General features: G+C 42.9%; 1 protein-coding gene across 1 annotated transcript in view; it reads right to left on the bottom strand.

The window, feature by feature from the left end:
• The window catches only part of SMS (spermine synthase), a 168,785-nt gene that overhangs the window by 136,836 nt on the left and 12,900 nt on the right, over positions 1 to 19,049 (bottom strand). Inside the window, exon 2 of the mRNA XM_075854047.1 lies at positions 11,148 to 11,268. Coding sequence (XP_075710162.1) covers positions 11,148 to 11,268 — 121 coding nt within the window. The remainder of the gene's footprint in view (positions 1 to 11,147; positions 11,269 to 19,049) is intronic.

Here is a 19,049-nt window from a genome sequence, read left to right as displayed (position 1 = left end):
TAAAATCCTGCAGTGCCCGCAAGGTCCCCCTGCTCAAGAAGGAACATGTACAGGCCCGTCTGAAGTTTGCAAATGAACATCTGGATGATTCTGAGAGTGATTGGGAGAAGGTGCTGTGGTCAAATGAGACTAAAATTTAGCTCTTTGGCATTAACTCAACTCGCCGTGTTTGGAGGAAGAGAAATGCTGCCTATGACCCAAAGAACACCGTCCCCACTGTCAAGCATGGAGGTGGAAACATTATGTTTTGGGGGTGTTTCTCTGCTAAGGGCACAGGACTACTTCACCGCATAATTGGGAGAATGGATGGAGCCATGTACCGTCAAATCCTGAGTGACAACCTCCTTCCCTCCACCAGGACATTAAAAATGGCTTGTGACTGGGTCTTCCAGCACGACAATGACCCGAAACATACAGCCAAGGCAACAAAGGAGTGGCTCAAAAAGAAGCACATTAAGGTCATGGAGTGGCCTAGCCAGTCTCCAGACCTTAATCCCATCGAAAACTTATGGAGGGAGCTGAAGATCCGAGTTGCCAAGCGACAGCCTCGAAATATTAATGATTTACAGATGATCTGCAAAGAGGAATGGGCCAAAATTCCATCTAACATGTGTGCAAACCTCATCATCAACTACAAAAAACGTCTTACTGCTGTGCTTGCCAACAAGGGTTTTGCCACCAAGTATTAAAGGGAATGTGTTGCTAGCAAAAAAAATGTTTTCTTTTTTTTAGTTAACCAATTAGTGTGTAGGTGATTAAACATTGTTCTAATTTTTTTTATTTTTTTCACGAGTCAGGAAATATTATAAAATTAGATTCTAATTTATAACATTTCCCAGTTCTGGTCACTAGATGGAGCAATTCCCAAAATTGCAGCATTGCATGTGGTAAAGCAACCACATTGCTTTATGCTGCAAAATTGGAAAAAAATCCCTCGCTCTAGTGAGTTCTCAGAATCCTCCCCTCCTTTATCCTGGCTAGTGCCGGGAGAAACGAGGGGATTGAACGGTCAAACCTCCTACACTGTGTTTCGCCATTTTTTGAGCTAACACACAGTGTAGTAGGTTTACATACAGTAGTAAACACACACTGAAACACGAACATACATAGAAATAACTTACCTGCTCCTGCCGCCGCCGCTCCCTCCGGTCCGTCCGCTCCGTCTGCTGCCGCTGCTCCAAGTGCACAAGTCCGGAAGCCGCGACCGGAAGTAGTAATCTTACTGTCTGGCCGCGACTTCCGGTCTACAGGAAAATGGCGACGGACGGCGCTCAGTTCAACTTGGACTGTGTGGGAGCGGCGCATGCGCCGTTCCCACACAGACGGCGTACACCATAGTGGATGGAACGGGCCCCGTTCGCATTCACTATGGGACTGTAGCTGCCGTATTCGTCGTTAATCGACACATACAGAAATGGGAAAAAAATGGCAGCCCCCATAGGGAAGAAAAAGTAAAAAAATAAAAAAAAGTAACACATAAATAAATATAAAAGTTTGTAATAAAACACTAACATCAAACTGATATGAATTTTTTTTTTTGGGGTGACACTGCTCCTTTAAGTCTTGTTTGCCAAAGGGATCAAATACTTATTTCTCTGTGCACAATGAAAATAAATATATATAATTTTGACTATGTGATTTTCTGTTTGTTTTTTTTTTTATATAATCTCTCTCTCACTGGTAAAATTAACCTAGCCTAAAAATTCTAGACTGTTCATGTCTTTGACAGTGGGCAAACTTACAAAATCAGCAAGGGATCAAATACTTATTTCCTTCACTGTATATATATATATATATATACACACACACACACACACACACACACACACACACACTATAGTTTCTTAAAACAAACTTTGGCTTTTCTCTGTACATGGTAAGGTTTCAACCTTTGATCTGATTAAGTAAACCACTTCCTGGAATGCAATGTAATCCTTTTCAAAGCAGGTCAAGATGGGTCAGCATCACATATAGGAACTACTTTTGTTTCTCCATTATTATTTAGATTTAGGGTTTTTAGAGCAAGAGGTGTCTTTATTTTTTTGAAAGGGAGTTTAAAAGCAGGATATTTCTATTGCAATTGTTACTTTAGCCATGATCAATTTTGGAGGTGTTAAAAGTCTCCCATAATCTTCCCCATTAGCTACAAGAAAGGGGGCACTACATGCAGAAGTCTGGGAAAAAATAGTTAACAAGATGTAGTTGTAACGGAATCACTAGTTGAGCAATTCCCGAGTGCAAATTATGGAATTGCTCTGTAAGCTATTCCAGCTGGAGACTCTCAGGATAAAGCATGCAAGTAATCCGCTACTTTAAGTCCGTCACTACTCTGATCAGCAGAGTCTAGGGCTACTCTACGGTCTTCACCAGAGCCCACTGCAAGACAGATTGGATTTGGCTGCATAGAATCCAGGTTGCATTAACAGAATACAGTGTTGGACAGGAGGTGCAATGCAGGCAATACCAGAATGGAAACCAGACAGAGAGGGTAAACAGAAAACAGTGCACACAACCAGGAAAGACTGTAAATCCAAATCAAAAAGCAGAAGAATACAAGAAATTGGAGGTGTCAAAACCAGCCAAGAGCAGAATGTCCAAATCAGTGAGCAAAAGGGTTCATTTAAAGACAAAGACGAGGTCCAGTTCCAATAATCCAAATAGTCAAGTGATACAGGGTGTAGCCAGGAGCTTGATCAGATACTTGCATACACAAAGAAATTCACAAGCAACAATGAAAGAACTGACCTGACTTAAATACTTCACCCTAGAATCGGATAGGAAGAAGACAGAGAAGTGAGATAGGCTCTGCAACTCAAACCAGAGCCACCCAGAAGCTAGGCTAGTAGTCATGACAATCCTATAGAGACGGATGATTCCTAACAGTAGTGGCTGCTATTTTCTTAAAAAAAACTCAAGGGTTCACTGAAGTGACAACTGAGTAAAATATACCTTTTATTAGTAACTCGTTTTAAAACCAGGGGTAACACACCACTGTGAAATAGGCCCCACCGTGTAAATTAAAAAATGAATTAAACAAGAAACACTGAGTCATTGTGATAAATATATCTCAGTGTTTATAACAATGTTTTACTGGAACCAGCATTTGTCCTGGGCACAACAATAGTACAATCCCCAAAAAGCACCAGTGTCCATGAGCAAACACCGGATCTCCTAGCGCTGGGTGTAACACAATGCTACTGTCCCCTATGCAAACATTCCATGTACAATGAAAGACCCTACGCGTTTCAGATACTCATCCTCAGGGGTCCGTATCTTGGTCACTCTGGCCTCGTCGCCAGCGATAATAATATTCAACAGCAGATATTCTGCTGTGCGTCACGGGAAGATGCTCGTATCGATGTCAACGGCATACTTCATTACAGGCGCTGGGTTACTATAAGCACCACGACTCCACCCCTCGTATTTGGCGGCGCTACATGAACTGACCAATCACAACGCCCTCACGATTCGTGACACCTGCCCATGTGACCCCCCGCCGTCAGCTGACAGCCAGGGGTCATCATCGACCGCATCAAACCGACCGCGCAGGCGCAGTAGAAGCCAAGGACATATCGCCCGGACTGCCAAGTTAGAGGAAGGTAAGAGCAAAACGATAATTGATTTGAAAGTATGTCTTGCGGGACAGTTACCCACCGCAAGTGGACTACCTCAAAAAACAACTCTATAGTTTATAAACACATGTTGAGTGGACAAAAAAACTCATCACAATACCACGTCCTGTATGTTAATTTTAAGAATCCACAGCAGTTTACTTTATAAATTTTATAAACTAACAAACAGGAAATGCTTTTGAATGGGATGTCTTCCCAACTTTTCTTTCTTAGGGCATCTGTTGGGCCTCACTCGCACATTGCAGATTGTCAGTATTTTGCATCAGTATTTTAAAGCTAAATCAGGAGTGGATACAAAGAATACTGCAATGTGTTAGTGAGGCCTCCTCAACATTGAATTTGCAACACCAAGAAGGACAAGCTGTAAGGTTATGAAGAAAAAAAAAAAAAAAAGAGAAAAGTAGCAGGTGTCACTAAAATCTGCAAATTTTCAAATTTTCAAGCACCTAGCTCCAATCTGTGGCATGTGGGAGCGGCATAGAAGCCAGATTAAAAGCAAAGTTTTTTAGCCAAATAGATGTGGCGTCCAATTTTACTTGAAATACAGAATGGATCACTACGTACCATTCTTCAAAGCAGACAATCCGTCAGCTCTTGCTGCCATTCCTGTTCGTTGTTGTTCTCCCAAACTCTGGGACACGCAACGTTGAACAGTGCGGACAACTCGGCCTAGGCGTGTAGCAATCTCCCGGAGTGATAAACTTAGGTCTCTCAATTCAAGGATTCTGTCCCTCTCAGTTTGCAACAAGTGGCAATAACTGGCACGTTGACAAACAGGAGGCATCGCACAATCATACCACACCACTTGATCCGATTTTTGAGACTTCATGTGGATAAAAAGCTTTGTTTTCAATCAGGATCAGAAGCGCTCTTCATGGAAGAATTGCAGCCAAAAAGCCATACCTTCAACCTGGAAACAAGGCCAAGGGACTCAACTATGCATGAAAACATAGGAACCTGGGTGCAGAAAAATGGCAGCAGTTGCTCTGGACTGAGGATAATATTTGGCTGTAACATAAGGCAGTTTGTTCACTGAAGGGCTGGAGAGCGGTATAATAATGAGGCGACAGTGAACCATGGTGGAGGTTCCTTGCAGGTTTGGGGCTGCATTTCAGCAAATCGAGTTGGGGATTTGGTCAAGATTAATGGTGTCCCTAATGCTGAGAAATACAGGCAGATACTTATCCATCCTGAAATACCATCAGGGAGGAGTATGATTGGCAGGATAATGACCCCAAACATATAACCAATGTCATTAAGAACTATCTACAGCGTAAAGAAGAACAGGGAGCCATGGAAGTGATGATATGGCGACACAGAGCCCTGATCTCATCATCATCGAGTCTATCTGGGATAACATAAAGAGACAGAAGGATTTGAGAAAGCCTACATCCACAGAAGATCTGTGGTTAGTTCTCCAAGATGTTTGGAACAACCTCCCTGCCAAGTTCCTTGAAAAACTGTATGCAAGTGTACCTAGAAGAATTGATACTGTTTTGAAGGCAAAGGGTGGTCACACCAAATATTGATTTGATTTAGATTTCTCTACAGTTCATTGATTAAAAAAATATACTAACACTTCTTTTGAAAGCCTTCTTACTTTGCACCATTTTTCCACAACTGCCTAAAACTTTTGCACAGTAATATATAAGTATACACACACACACACACAGGTTAAACATAAAATTATATTCCCAGCTATTTCTCTGGCTTTGACTTCTTTGCGTCTTGTTGGAAAGCATGAACCGTGAGATAAAACGAGAAGAAAATACACCTCGTGCTTCTTTGAACATCTTGTATATAGAGATCTTTTATATTTGACTCCTGTGATGTTTTTCGGCAGGACACAAATCTCCCAGAGCCCATTCCAGCTAAATTGAAGACTCCAATTATCCAGCGAATTATTTTTGTAATATAGAGCATTAGTTTGCTGCAGGGACAAAGCTAAAAGTACATTATATAATGCAATCTGTTAAATGGTTCATTGACAGATGTATTCAAGGAAATTGTTCAAAAATGGAAAACAACCAAAGTGAGAAATTACCCCAGAGCTTTCCATGACCTAGAAAGCAGATCACGACCATCCAAGGAAGGCGCACATGAAAGCAATAAATAACACATTCATTAGAGCTTGTTAATCCCTGCATTATTTCTAGAGCATCAGCAAACCATGGATCCGAGAAGAAACACAATCATATGCTACAGGGTTCACCAGAAAATAAAGCTGACAAGACATAAAACACTGTGGTGGCAATACATTTATTGGGCTATTTACATGTGATTAAATAACCACTAAATGATCAGCCAATCAGAAATAATAAAAATATTTAAATACAGTATTTCTTATAACTTATCGGTGCACAGATCTGACTACTGTATACTGCCTGTGTAAAAGTCTCAGGGCTTCCTTTTTTGCCGTTTAATATAATGCATTAATAGCCCATGTCAAGATGGCGTTTCTATAAATACTTTGTATAGTACCAGATTTTGCACTTCAGAATACAAAATTTCTTTAACTATAAACAAGGGCTTGTCCCTATGGTCACTCTTTTTAATCTCTGGTGCATAGCGGTGCAGAGATATGCAGCAATTGTACAGATGAATACATGAAAACGTCATGTTTTACCATGTAATTCCATGTTGGGAAGGAGGATTAGACTAAGATTAGATTGTCTTTACAGATAGATAAGAGCTTAAAGAGGCTCTGTCACCACATTATAAGGGCCTACATAAGGAGATCGGCGCTATAATGTAGGTGACAGTAATGCTTTTTATTTAGAAAAACGATCTATTCTCACCACATTAGGAGCGATTTTAGCTTTATGCTAATTAGTTTCTTAATGCCCAAGTGGGCGTGTTTTTACTTTAGACCAAGTGGGCGTTATACAGAGGAGTGTATGACGCTGACCAATCAGTGACCAATCAGCGTCATACACTTCTCTCCATTCATTTAGACAGCGCATAGTGACACTGACATTCCTTCCAGACAGGACGGGGTGTCTATTCACAATCCCGGCACTTCGTTAACGTTTGTTTGGTACTTACAGCAGAGGCAAGCGTAATCTCACTGTAACCTGTCATTTACAGCGGGATCTCGCGAGATTACGCTTGCTCTGCTGTAAATGCCAAACAAACGTTAACGAAGTGCAGGGATTGTGAATAGACATCCCGTCCTGTCTGGAAGGAATGTCTAGTCACTGTCTAAACACTTCAGTAATGTTAATATGTCAGTATAAGACAGCACATAGTGAATAACGCAGTGTCACTATGCGCGGTCTAAATGAACGGAGAGAAGTGCATGACGCTGATTGGTCAGCGTCATACACTCCTCTGTACAACGCCCACTTGGCCTAAAGTAAAAACACGCCCACTTGGGCATTAAGAAACTAATTAGCATAAAGCTAAAATCGCTCCTAATGTGGTGAAAATAGATCGTTTTTCTAAATAAAAAGCACTGCTGTCACCTACATTATAACGCCGATCTCCTTATGTAGGCCCTTATAATGTGGTGACAGAAGGGGTTTTCCCATGAGGGACATTTATGACATATCCACAGGATGTGTCATAAATGTCAGATAGATGCGGGTCCCATCTCTCGGACCTGCGCCTATCTCTAGAACGGGGGCCCTAACCCCCGTTCTACCTCTGTGTGTCAACTGATTTCCGACCATTAAGGTGAAAACAGCGTAGCTCGCTGAGCTACGCTGCTTCAGTAACTGCTATTCACTACTATGGGAGTTATGGAAATAGCGTAGCTCAGCGAGCTACGCTGTTTGCGTAACTCCCGATCATAAAGTTAGGAAGTATCTGGGAGTCAGCGATAGCAGACAAACCTAGAACAGGGTTTAGGTGGCCTCGTTCTAGAGATAGGTGCTGGCCCCAGAGGTGGGACCCGCATCGATCTGACATTTAAGTCATATCCTGTGGATAGGTCATAAACGTCCCTTATGGGAAAACCCCTTTAAATATCGAAGATAACGCAGAAACTATATTCTACACGCTTCAAGGTTTCTTTTTCTGTGTCCCAACGACACAACCCAACAGACCCCATTATAAGTGAATGCGTCCGTATCAAAGGAAACCACGACCCAGACGTGAACAGAGCCTTAGCACTTATATGTAAACAAATATGTAAAGCTAACTGGAATATTTATCACACCAGAGATCCATTTTTGAATGTATTTTGCATTAGGCAGCAGCCTGATCTTGTACAGAATATCTGCACAGAAGAAAACTACAGGAAAAGTCTCTACAGTAAAGTCTCTGCAAAAAAGCAAACAATGAGGGGTGCAGGTCAATATCATATCCATATCCTGGTGCCACTAGGGGCCCAACATGCCCTCTGCCACAGCACTGACAGTAAAACTATTAATGACACATGGTTGTGTGATCCCATGGACAGAATTTTCATATAATAGAAAAAAAAAGTGTCAATGGCAGTTTAAAATAAACAAATAAATAAAATATACACATTATATGTGTGTATATATATATATATATATATATATATATATATATATAAGATTTATTTTACACACCTATCTATTATTTGTTTTACTTTTTAAAGAAAAAGCCCTAGTCGTTCAGATTACCATAAACTACACATGAAAACAAAATAAAACGCAAATGTCAAATCGTTTTTGAGAATGGTAAGTTTTGTGCAGAAATGGTAAACAAATGTCTCATATTTTAGCCTTTAAAGTCTAAAAATATTCAGCTTTTGGACAGCCTTATGAAGCTTTATGCGACCCCAAAGTTTCATTTTCCTGTATTGGGCCATTTCTATAAAGCCTGACCTGAGTCGGACCATTAAAATGGGGCAGCACTGTCATGAGCCAGCAGGGAGTCAGTATAGGAAATGCTACAAACTGTAACCTACAACACAGAATGACAATAAGAGGAGCATGTCATGAGCCACTTAGGAGTTTGTTTCGTTAATACCGCAACTGACTCAAACGGTGACCAATGCATCTCCTACACTTACGCGTTTCGAACCCTAAGGTTCTAGATCACCTATCTGGATCGGTACTGGAACATGTATTAATGATACAAGAAGAGAATGATTTTAAAATACGGAGGCTGGATTTCCATATTTATTGCATCTTTGAATTCACTGCAAGCCGGAAGGTTTCCGTACATCTGGTGATTAGGACTGGACGTCCCGGACTGCGTTCATATTGCGGTGAGTCATTTTCTCATGACCACCGATGTTGCGGCTAAAAGGTGCCCACACACTTAATGGGGTTGTCCACTACCGAACAACTGTTGACCTATCTACCGCATAGGTCGTCAGTATATCATCGTTGTGGGTCCGACACCCGGAGACCGCAACGTTAAGCCGCTCCAGTTATCTCCGGGCACCGGATGTTATGGCCTATTATGCTATGTACGGAGCCAGAAGCAGTTGGCTCCGAACATAGCATAGCGGCCGTGCTGCCGTACTGGAGCTCTGCTCCTATTCACTTGAATAGGAGCAGAACTGCAGTACGACAGCTCGTCACTATTCAGTGGCCAGAGCCAACTGCTTCTGGCATGTACGTCAGGTCCTCAGAGGCAGCCGGAGCAACTTAACGGTGCGGGGTCCGGGTGTCGGACCCCCACAGATCATGTACTGATGACCAATCCGGTGGATAGATCATCAGTTGTCCTGTAGTGCACAACCCCTTTAAGATTGCTGATGGTAGAGCGTGCATGTGATTTTAATAGGGAGAGATGAATTAGCCACTGCCAGACACCTCTGGCAGTAGCTTATCTGCTGCGGGAACAAAGAATCAGGCATGTTGAAATCTAACATGCTTGATCCTTCTTTCCCTCGACATCTGCCGTTGGGGGAAAGTCGGAACACCCACAAACACATCAGATAGTTGCCCGGACCCACCGAAATTGGCAGGTTCGGCCAACGGTCATCTGATGTGTGGGCCACCTTTAGAGTAGGGACACAAATAGTGGCTAAGGTACTGCCGAAATGCAGGCAAACACTGAAGCGCCACATGGTTTTACTGCAAATCAGCAAGTTTTTAATGATAATGAATGTTAATGCTTATTAACAATCATACAAAAACCTCCCCAATTTGCAGTAAAACCGAATGGCAACTTGGTGTTCGGGTGCCGCTTTGTGTATACTTAGAGGTGTATAAAAAGTCTGGTCACCAATACAGGAAGTCATTTACAGCTATGAAAAATGCGGCATAAGAACAAGCAGAATGGGGGATCTGCGCGATAAACATCAGGGTGCAAGATATTGAATTGTTACCAGAGATCAAAGAATGGTTTTACAAGTGGTAAAATATGCAAATGTCACCTAACAAATAAAGAAAATGTTACAAAATATCAGCTTTAATAGCTGGGGGGGGGGGGTTGTATCTGGCTATTGTAATGCGGACCATGTAATGCAAGGATGGGATTGGACTGCTAGAGCGAGACACTCTTACAGAGGGTCTCTCCGTTCTGGGTTATAAAGTACACCGTGTAATCAATCAGATGACTACCAAATGGGTCACAATCTGCACTTCCCCTTCAATCTTACAGATAAAGAGTTGCTTTACTAGCAGAGGAGCAGCACCCGTGAGGGAAGGAAGACCCTCGATCCATTGAGTCCTCACTAATCTCTTATTAGAATAGAAGTCAACTTAAAAGGGGTTTTCCAGGGACACAACATTTTTGACCTAATATTCTATGTAACTATTTAATACAGTTCCTAATATATAGTCTGTATTAAATCTGAACACTTTCCTTCCTATTCTCCCTACCTCTACCCTGCCGGAAGTTCTGATTTTCATTTGTGTCTGTTTTTCTCTTGACACAGGATCGTGCACGAGAGTTAGAATACACACAGCCGTGTCGATACCTCACGGACCTACGTAACGAAACAGGGCTGTTCTTTACTAATTATTCCACCCCCTCTGTGTCTCTTGGTTCCCACTAGTTCTCCCTTCCCTTTCAGTTTATCCCGCCCACCTGCTTTATCTGGGAATGAACGGAGCACACATTGAGGAGGCCGTGGACCAATAGGATGCTTCAAAACCTGGGACTTCTGACGTACACCCGGGTTTGAGGTATCCTATTGGTCCACGGCCTCCTCAATGTCCGCTCCATTCATTCTTTACTTGTACTTGAATAGCAGCACCATTTTCTTTGCATGCATGCTATTCCCCAATTTTCACTGAGGAATAACACGCATGCAAAGGAAATCGTGCTGCTATTCAAGTACAAGCAAAGATTGAACGGGGCGGACATTGAGGAGTCGGGGACCAATAGGATGCCTCAAAACCCGGGACTTCTGACGTACATCCGGGTTTGAGGCATACTATTGGTCCAGTGTCTCAATGCTCTTCTCTTTGATTACGCCTCAATCCCCGCCCCATTGGCCTCTTATTAGTAAAACTCCTTAGTGCTCATGCGCTGCACGGCCTGAGAAAAAAAATGTCCCTGGAAAACCCCTTTAATTAAAATTAACGGTGTCAGTTAAAAGCATGCCATCCAAAGATATAGTCTGTTACGGGTCTAGTCTCTTACCTCCCGTTTTTCGCTGTGTATGTGGCCAGGTAGCCATGATCTGCCCAGCTATGTACAGTCTCTGTCATTCCATGCTCTTGAAATAAGGGTTGCAGCTCTTTGATAATGGCACATCCATCAACTAAAAATAGTGAGATAAGAGCAAGAAAAATGTAACTCTTATGAAAGGTAATTCTTCACATAACACAAAATCCCCAAGGCCATGACCTTGGTTTGACCATGCGGCAAATTAAAATTTTGAACTGAGGTTGCCACTCCCCAATTTTTATCACTAGCATTATTGAAGAAGAACACCACATGACCATTAAATACAAATTTCGGTTTTGGATAATTCTAGCCTTTAAACATTTAGGGATTAGAATAGTATCCGATTCACAACTGTAATCCATATCCCCAAAAAATGAGGCCGCCATTTTTCATTATTTGTTTTCTGCTGTCTCACGTCCGGTGTACACCACATTTAGAGCATAGCCACTGCAGTAACTTACTACAGCAGATAGAGGTTTCAAGAAATCCCATTCACACAGTGCAGCTGAAAACGGTTCAATTTGTTTGGTTTAAGAGGTACTCCTACCTTCTAATGTTATAGCATATCAATTATATATGCGCGGGTCCTTAAGTGGTTTAACCAAATATACACCTTACAAGCATTAGTTTCTATAACCTGCAGCCCTCTGTATACACTTCCTTTATACAGTATCTTAGAGAATTGGAATGACAGCAGCACTTCTGCCACCAATCACAGTGTGGGAACTAGCAATAGCCTGTGATGGGTACGACCCTCGCAAGTTGTCCCAGGTTGTCACCAGAATCTTTTTTTTTTTTATTTTTTTTTTTAGGTACAGCCCTGCCGGGACCTTACCACAAATTTTCCTGCATACCTTGGTGGGGTGGCATTGCCATTCTTACACAGCATGGGTTCTGTGCATGCCTTGCTGTACTTAATTGGAAGAAGAAAATGTGTGACAATTGGAGGGCACTCACACTGACAAACTCATGAGGGGAGGAGGGAAGAAATATGGAAACATGCTGGCTTGTAAAATGAGGAGACCAAGGCTGCAGTCCCATGAAATATTAAATTTGACACACTCTGTCCGGTGCTGAATAAACAGACAGACATGGTCAGTTCTGTAGGAATATTATTCTGGAGCAATGGGAAATTTTCATTTGTGACTGGAGGCATGCTTTAAAAAAAAAACAGACATTTTTTTTTAATGCCTTGGCAACTATCCCCATATGGCACAGGCTCCACTGCTGAGCCCGCAACATACGCAGCAGTGTATGTTTGTGGTGACAAAATCTTTTTAAAAAATAACAAAACATAAAAATAACTAAAAAAATTTACATTTTTTCCCCCCAAATTATTATGTAAGCAATAAAAAAAAGAAACATAACTGGTTTTGCTGCATCCGTAAAAGTCCAACCTATCACACTATTTAGCTCACTAAGTTAATGGCGTAGAAAAACAAAAATTCACAATGCAAGTATTGCTGTTATTTGTTCACCTCGTTTCACAAAGAAGATGGAATGAAAAGTGATCAGAAAGTCGTATGTATCCAAAAAATTTTTAACAAAAGTTTCTTTGTAAAAGTAGTACATCATAAAAAAATATAAAATTTTGTATCGCTGTAATATTATTAACCCGCAGAACAAAGTTGACATGATGATTTTAATGAACAGTGAACCCCGTAAAAACTAAACCCAAAAACCAATAGAGGAATTACTGGGTTTTTTTCCCTTTCCACCCCACAAAGAATATTTTTTCTCAGTTTCCCTATATATTATATGGTACATTAAAAACGACAACACGTCCCGCAAAAAAACCAAAGCCCTCTTACAGCTATGTCTACGGAAAAAGTTATGGCTCTTGGAATAAACGATGGAAAAACGGAAAATGAAAAAAAAAAATAATAATAATTGGGGTTAAATAGAATGAAGTTGATCAAAAATATGGAAGCATTGCTTATAGCAAACTGATTTTTTCAAGAATCTATGGGCAACTCCTTTACTCTTTAAGGCCTCATGCACACTGTCCGCAATTAACTCTGCAGGGCCGTTCCAGAACGTCCTGCAGAGTTAGCAGGTTTGCCGCTCCCCGGCGGCCTTTAGCTCCGTGATACAGCTGTCTCTAAACAGCTGTATCATGGAACTTTAACCGGAGACCACTCAGCGTGGTCTCCGGTCGTGTGATCGTTGTGACAACCTGTCACAACGATCACATTGCTCCTAACAACAGCGCTTACGCGCAGACTGTGAAGAGCTCTGTGATACAGCTGTCTAGAGACTGCTGATATCACTGAGCTTTCATCTGGAGACCACTCAGCATGGTCTCCAGTCATGTGATCGCTGTGACACAGCGATCACAATGCTCCTCCCAGCAGCGCTTGCGCGCCAACGGTAAGGAGCTCAGCTATGTGAACGCTGTGACAGCCTGTGCCGACGGTAAGGAGCTCCATGATACAGCTGTCTAGAGACAGCTGTATCACCGAGCTTCAGAGTGGCCTCTGGTCAGGTAATCGCTGTGATGACCTGTCACAGCGATCACCAGTTGCATCTTCTCTGTCTCTGGCAGTTTGCCAGAGAGGGAGAAGAATAATGTAACAAAAAAGAAAACTTTTTTTTTCCCAATAAAAATTCTCTCTAGAAATAAATATGTCTATCTGCTACACGGCGACTTTGGCCACGCACGACACCGGTCGACCAGCCAAAGATCGCTATGTCCCGTAGCCTACATTGCATGTAATAACAGTCAATGTGCTTGTGTCGCAACACACAAGTTGCCACAACATGACAGTTGCAAGATATCCGAACGGTCGTGTCGCAGTTACTTGCAGATCGCAACGCGACCACATTGACTTTCATTACTTGTGGTGTAGGCTATGGGACATAGCGATCTTTGGTCGGACAACCTGTACACGGAGCATTTTGTAGGCAGAAAAAAATCTGCAGATTTTGACCTGTCTGTACTTTTTTGCCGTGTTTTTCGCCTAAGACCATTGAGGGACGCGGGCGTAAAACGCTTTTTCTGCCTTCCAGCCGCCCGGGAAAAAAAACACAATATCGGCTGTATATTGGTGCTGATTCCGACGCGTTTTCCACATCAAAATCAGCACCAAAAAAACTTACGACGTTAGATGTAAAATGTAAAAGTGGCCCAGGGTTTGTGCAGTCCTGCCCATTACATACTGCACATGTATGGGAAGGTGAAAGGTTCTCTTTAAGGGCCTGCAGTTTGTAGATCTAGGTCTAGACTCATACATGTCATTGTTGTCACATTTGGCTTAGATCCTCAGGAAATGCCAACATCATTGCAGCCTTGATATTAAAAACAACAATATAGCGAGACCAATAGTGCAGATACAGGTCATCTTCTCACCATATTCGCCAGCATAACATAATAATTAGGAGTACACTGTCATATGTGGGAAAGGTGCCAACTATCAATTAACTTGTTACAGCAGTTCCTTTATCTTTAATACAGGTGAAGGGGCATAACGCAGCTGTGCCACACGAGGGTCATAAATTCCATTCGTACATTCTGCATGGAGATTGTACATTTTTCCCGAGGTCATACAGTTTTTTTTTCTAGAACCTCTTATTTCCTTCATTAAAAATAATAAAAATAAACCAAATTAATTGGCTACTTAAAGGGGTAGTCCTGGATTAGATTAACATGACTGATTTCTTCCAAAAACAGGGCGTTACCAGTTCCTACACAGACTGACAATGTCCTATCAGTGCCGACAGAGTGACTGTGTAGGGACACGCCCCTATAACAAGGGAAATGGCAAGTTGTCAACTTATTCATGCATTTCTAGGAGGAACAACAGAGGAACGGCACAAAGCAGAGTTCTAAGAAAAGATGCTGCAGAATTGTTATTTTATGAGGAACACAATTTATTAAAACAGACATGTTAGGAGAGGTGACAGGTCCTCTTTAAGGGTCAGTTTACACGCAGCGTAAATACTGCGGATTTTCCGCAATGGATTTTGTTGCGAAAAATCTGCATCTTAAAGAGGCTCTGTCACCACATTATAAGGGCCCTATCTCCTATATAAGGAGATCAGAGCTATAATGTAGGTGACCGTAGTGCTTTTTATTTAGAAAAACGATCTATTTTAAACCACTTTATGAGCGATTTTTAGCTTTATGCTAATGAGTTTCTTAATGCCCAAGTGGGCGTGTTTTTACTTTAGACCAAGTGAGCGTTGTACAGAGGAGTGTATGACGCTGACCAATCAGTAACCAATCAGCGTCATACACTGATACACTCCTCTGTACAACGCTCACTTGGTCTAAAGTAAAAACACGCCCACTTGGGCATTAAGAAACTCATTAGCATAAAGCTAAAAATCGCTAATAAAGCGGTAAAAATAGATAGTTTTTCTAAATAAAAAGCACTGCTGTCACCTACATTATAGCGCCGTTCCCCTTATGTAGGAGATAGGGCACTTATAATGTGGTGACAGAGCCTCTTTAATACAGTAACAGCAGTGTGGATGAGATTTGAACAAAACTCATCCACACACTGCGTAAATGTTGAGCGGAATAAACGCTCAGAAATGGACATGCGGTGCGGTTTTCTAATCTGCAGCATGTCAATTGTATTTGTGTAAACGCTGCTTATTTGTAGCGCAAAAAATAGCAGATGTGCTTTTTGTGGCAGCGATTCCACCGCAAAAAACGCAACTCAGAAAAAGAGAAAAATCATATACTTACCCAGAAGCCTGTGTTTTTTCGTCCAGACCGGCCTCCTGGGATAACGTTTCATCCCATGTGACCGCTGCAGCCAATCACAGGTTGCAGCAGTCGCATGGGATGAAACGCCATCCCAGGGCTGCAGAGTGTCATGACATCGGAGGGACGTGTCGCCATGGGAAGTATCCGTTTTTTATATGCAGTTTTCCACAGGGGACATTCCGGACGAAAAACTGCACCACAATTTGGTGTGGTTTTTCGTCCGGAACTCCCTGTGGCACACAGGGCGGATAGGCTGTGTGCTTTTACGGAACGTATCAACACTGTGCGAACAGAGCCCACGGCCGGGTTCCCAAGTAGCGTAAACGCTGTGGAATATCCTCAACGGAATACTGTGAGGAAATTGCGCAGCATTTAAAGTAGCAGCCAAGTGGATGAGAGTTAGGGTATGTTCACACACTAAGCAAAAAACGTCTGAAAATACGGAGTTGTTTTCAAGGGAAAACAGCTCCTGATTTTCAGACGTTTTTTAATCAACTCCCTTTTTTTGCTGCGTTTTTTTACAAGTTTTTCTATGGAGTCAATGAAAAACGGCTCCAAAAACGGCTCAAGAAATGACATGCACTTCTTTTTCGCGGGTGTTTTTTTTACACCGCTGTTTTGAAAAACGGCCGCGTAAAAAAAAAAAAATGCCCCTGTTGGAACGGAACGCGATATTTCCCATTGAAATCAATGGGCAGATGTTTGGAGGCGTTCTGATTCCGATTTTTCAGCCATTTTTCTGGACGTTTACGGCCCGAAAAAACGGCTGAAAACACTACGTGTGAACATACCCTTAGAAAATCTCATGCCAACGCTGGGGAAAAAAAAAATTAAAAATCACAGCGTAAACGATAATAAATTGACCTGCGGTGCGGCATTTAAATCAGCGACATGACAATTTATGCTGCGTTTTAAGTTTCTGGTGCGGGTTTTCCCCGTTGAATTCAATGGGGATGCAAAATCTGCAACAGAACGCAAAGCGACTCAAGAAAAAATATAATAACTCATACTTACCCAGAATGCTCTCCTTCCTGCAGTCTTGCCTCCTGGGATGACGTTTCATACCATGTGACCGCCGCATCTTGGGAGGCTGGACTACGCACAGAAAAGTGAGAGGGGGTAAGTTTGGTTGGTTTTTTTTCTCACCCCAGCGCTGCATTCCGCGGCGGAAATCCTGTTTGAAAAAACGCACCACCATGTGAAGGAGCTGCGGGTTCCAGGTCGGATACGCTGCACAGTTTTTACGCAGCGTATCCGACCCATGGGAACACGGCCTAAGGGTGCAGTCACATGCAGAAACATCCCAATTCAGAAGAATGGAACTGATTTTCAACAAAATTCAATCAAATCTTCCGCATGCGACTCACCCAATACGGCGCACATAACAGATCTGCAGTCACCATGCGACATCAGACCACCTTTGAGAAAGTTCAGCTAAAAGTCAAGCGTGGGAACTTGTGGAAAGAGAACTTCAGATAAGCATGTCAGCAATGAACTAGCAACATGTATATCATGCAAATGATAAGTTCACGCCAGCATTGTTCTATTTAAATGCTTTGGCTGCTTTCCATCAGAAAGAACTAACAAAAAATAAATTCAATTTCACATCAGCCTGCCAAATATGGTCAAAAATAAATACACCCAGCCAGGGCCGGCCTTAGGTTGGATGGCGCCCTGTGCGGGATTCTGTATTGCTGCCCCCCACAAAAAAATTAACCACATACACACACACACACACACACACACACACACGGCATGTATACACACACACATAATGGGTCTTATACAAATACATATAGGTAGATATATGGACATACAGGCCCAAATATACCCACGCCGGCACACATATAGACAGAACAGATAGTTAGCTGCAGTCCTATGTAACACCACAGATAACAGGGATAACCCTCTGATTACAAATAATGTAGTAGTGTTACCTGCAGTCCTATGTAACACCACAGATAACACAGTGATAACTCTGAGTACAGATAATGTAGTAGTGTGAGGGCGTGTGCACACGACCTCTTTTCAGAGGTCTAATGGAGGTGTTTTACGCCTTGAATTACGCCTGAAAAGACGGCTCCAATACGTCGGCAAACATCTGCCCATTGCTTGCAATGGGTCTTACGATGTTCTGTGCAGACGAGCTGTCATTTTACGCGTCGCTGTCAAAAGACGGCGCGTAAAATTATGGCCGTGTCAAAGAAGTGCAGGACACTTCTTGGGACGTAATTGGAGCCATTTTTCATTGACTCCAATGAAAACCAGCTCCAATTACGTCCGGAAAAGATGCAGCGAAAAACGCGTGCACTTGTAAAAACGTCTGAAATTACGGAGCTGTTTTCAGGAGAAAACAGTTCCTGAATTTCAGACGTATTTGGCGTTGTCGTGTACACATACCCTAACCCTGAAGTCCTACGTAACACCACAGATAACACAGTGATAACTCTGAGTACAGATAATGTAGTAAATTTCACCTGCAGTCCTATGTAACACCACAGATAACACACAGTGGCAATATTATTGGAATGCACATCCGCCATACATACACGGATAGTGTTAAGAGGTTAAAGGGATTGCCCGGGTTTAAACTTTTTATGTTGCAGTAGGAGAGGAGGGCTTCAAATAAAAAAGCAGCCCATACTTACCAGGGCCGGCGTCAGCACCCGGCGAACACGGGCGAGTGCCGGGGCCCACTACCCTTGGGGGGCCCACTCTGCCGCCGGGTGCTGACGTTGCCTTCGTCACGGCATCACTGTCCATATATGAGAGGGGGGCTGCGCGGCACTACCTGGGAGAGGGGGGCTGCGCGGCACTACCTGGGAGAGGGGGGCTGCGCGGCACTACCTGGGAGAGGGGGGCTGCGCGGCACTACCTGGGAGAGGGGGGCTGCGCGGCACTACCTGGGAGAGGGGGGCTGCGCGGCACTACCTGGGAGAGGGGGGCTGCGCGGCACTACCTGGGAGAGGGGGGCTGCGCGGCACTACCTGGGAGAGGGGGGCTGCGCGGCACTACCTGGGAGAGGGGGGCTGCTCGGCACTACCTGGGAGAGGGGGGCTGCGCGGACTATAAGTTCTTTTTTTTATTTTAACTCCTCCTGCTGCTTCAACAAAATGTTTCATTTGTATTCCGGACAACCACTTCAAAGGCTTTTTTAAATA

The sequence above is a fragment of the Rhinoderma darwinii genome, chromosome 2 (genome assembly GCF_050947455.1).
Source record: "Rhinoderma darwinii isolate aRhiDar2 chromosome 2, aRhiDar2.hap1, whole genome shotgun sequence".
Classification (NCBI taxonomy): domain Eukaryota; kingdom Metazoa; phylum Chordata; class Amphibia; order Anura; family Rhinodermatidae; genus Rhinoderma; species Rhinoderma darwinii.
Note: the sequence above shows the minus strand (reverse complement) of the source record. Positions and strands in the feature narration are given on the sequence as shown.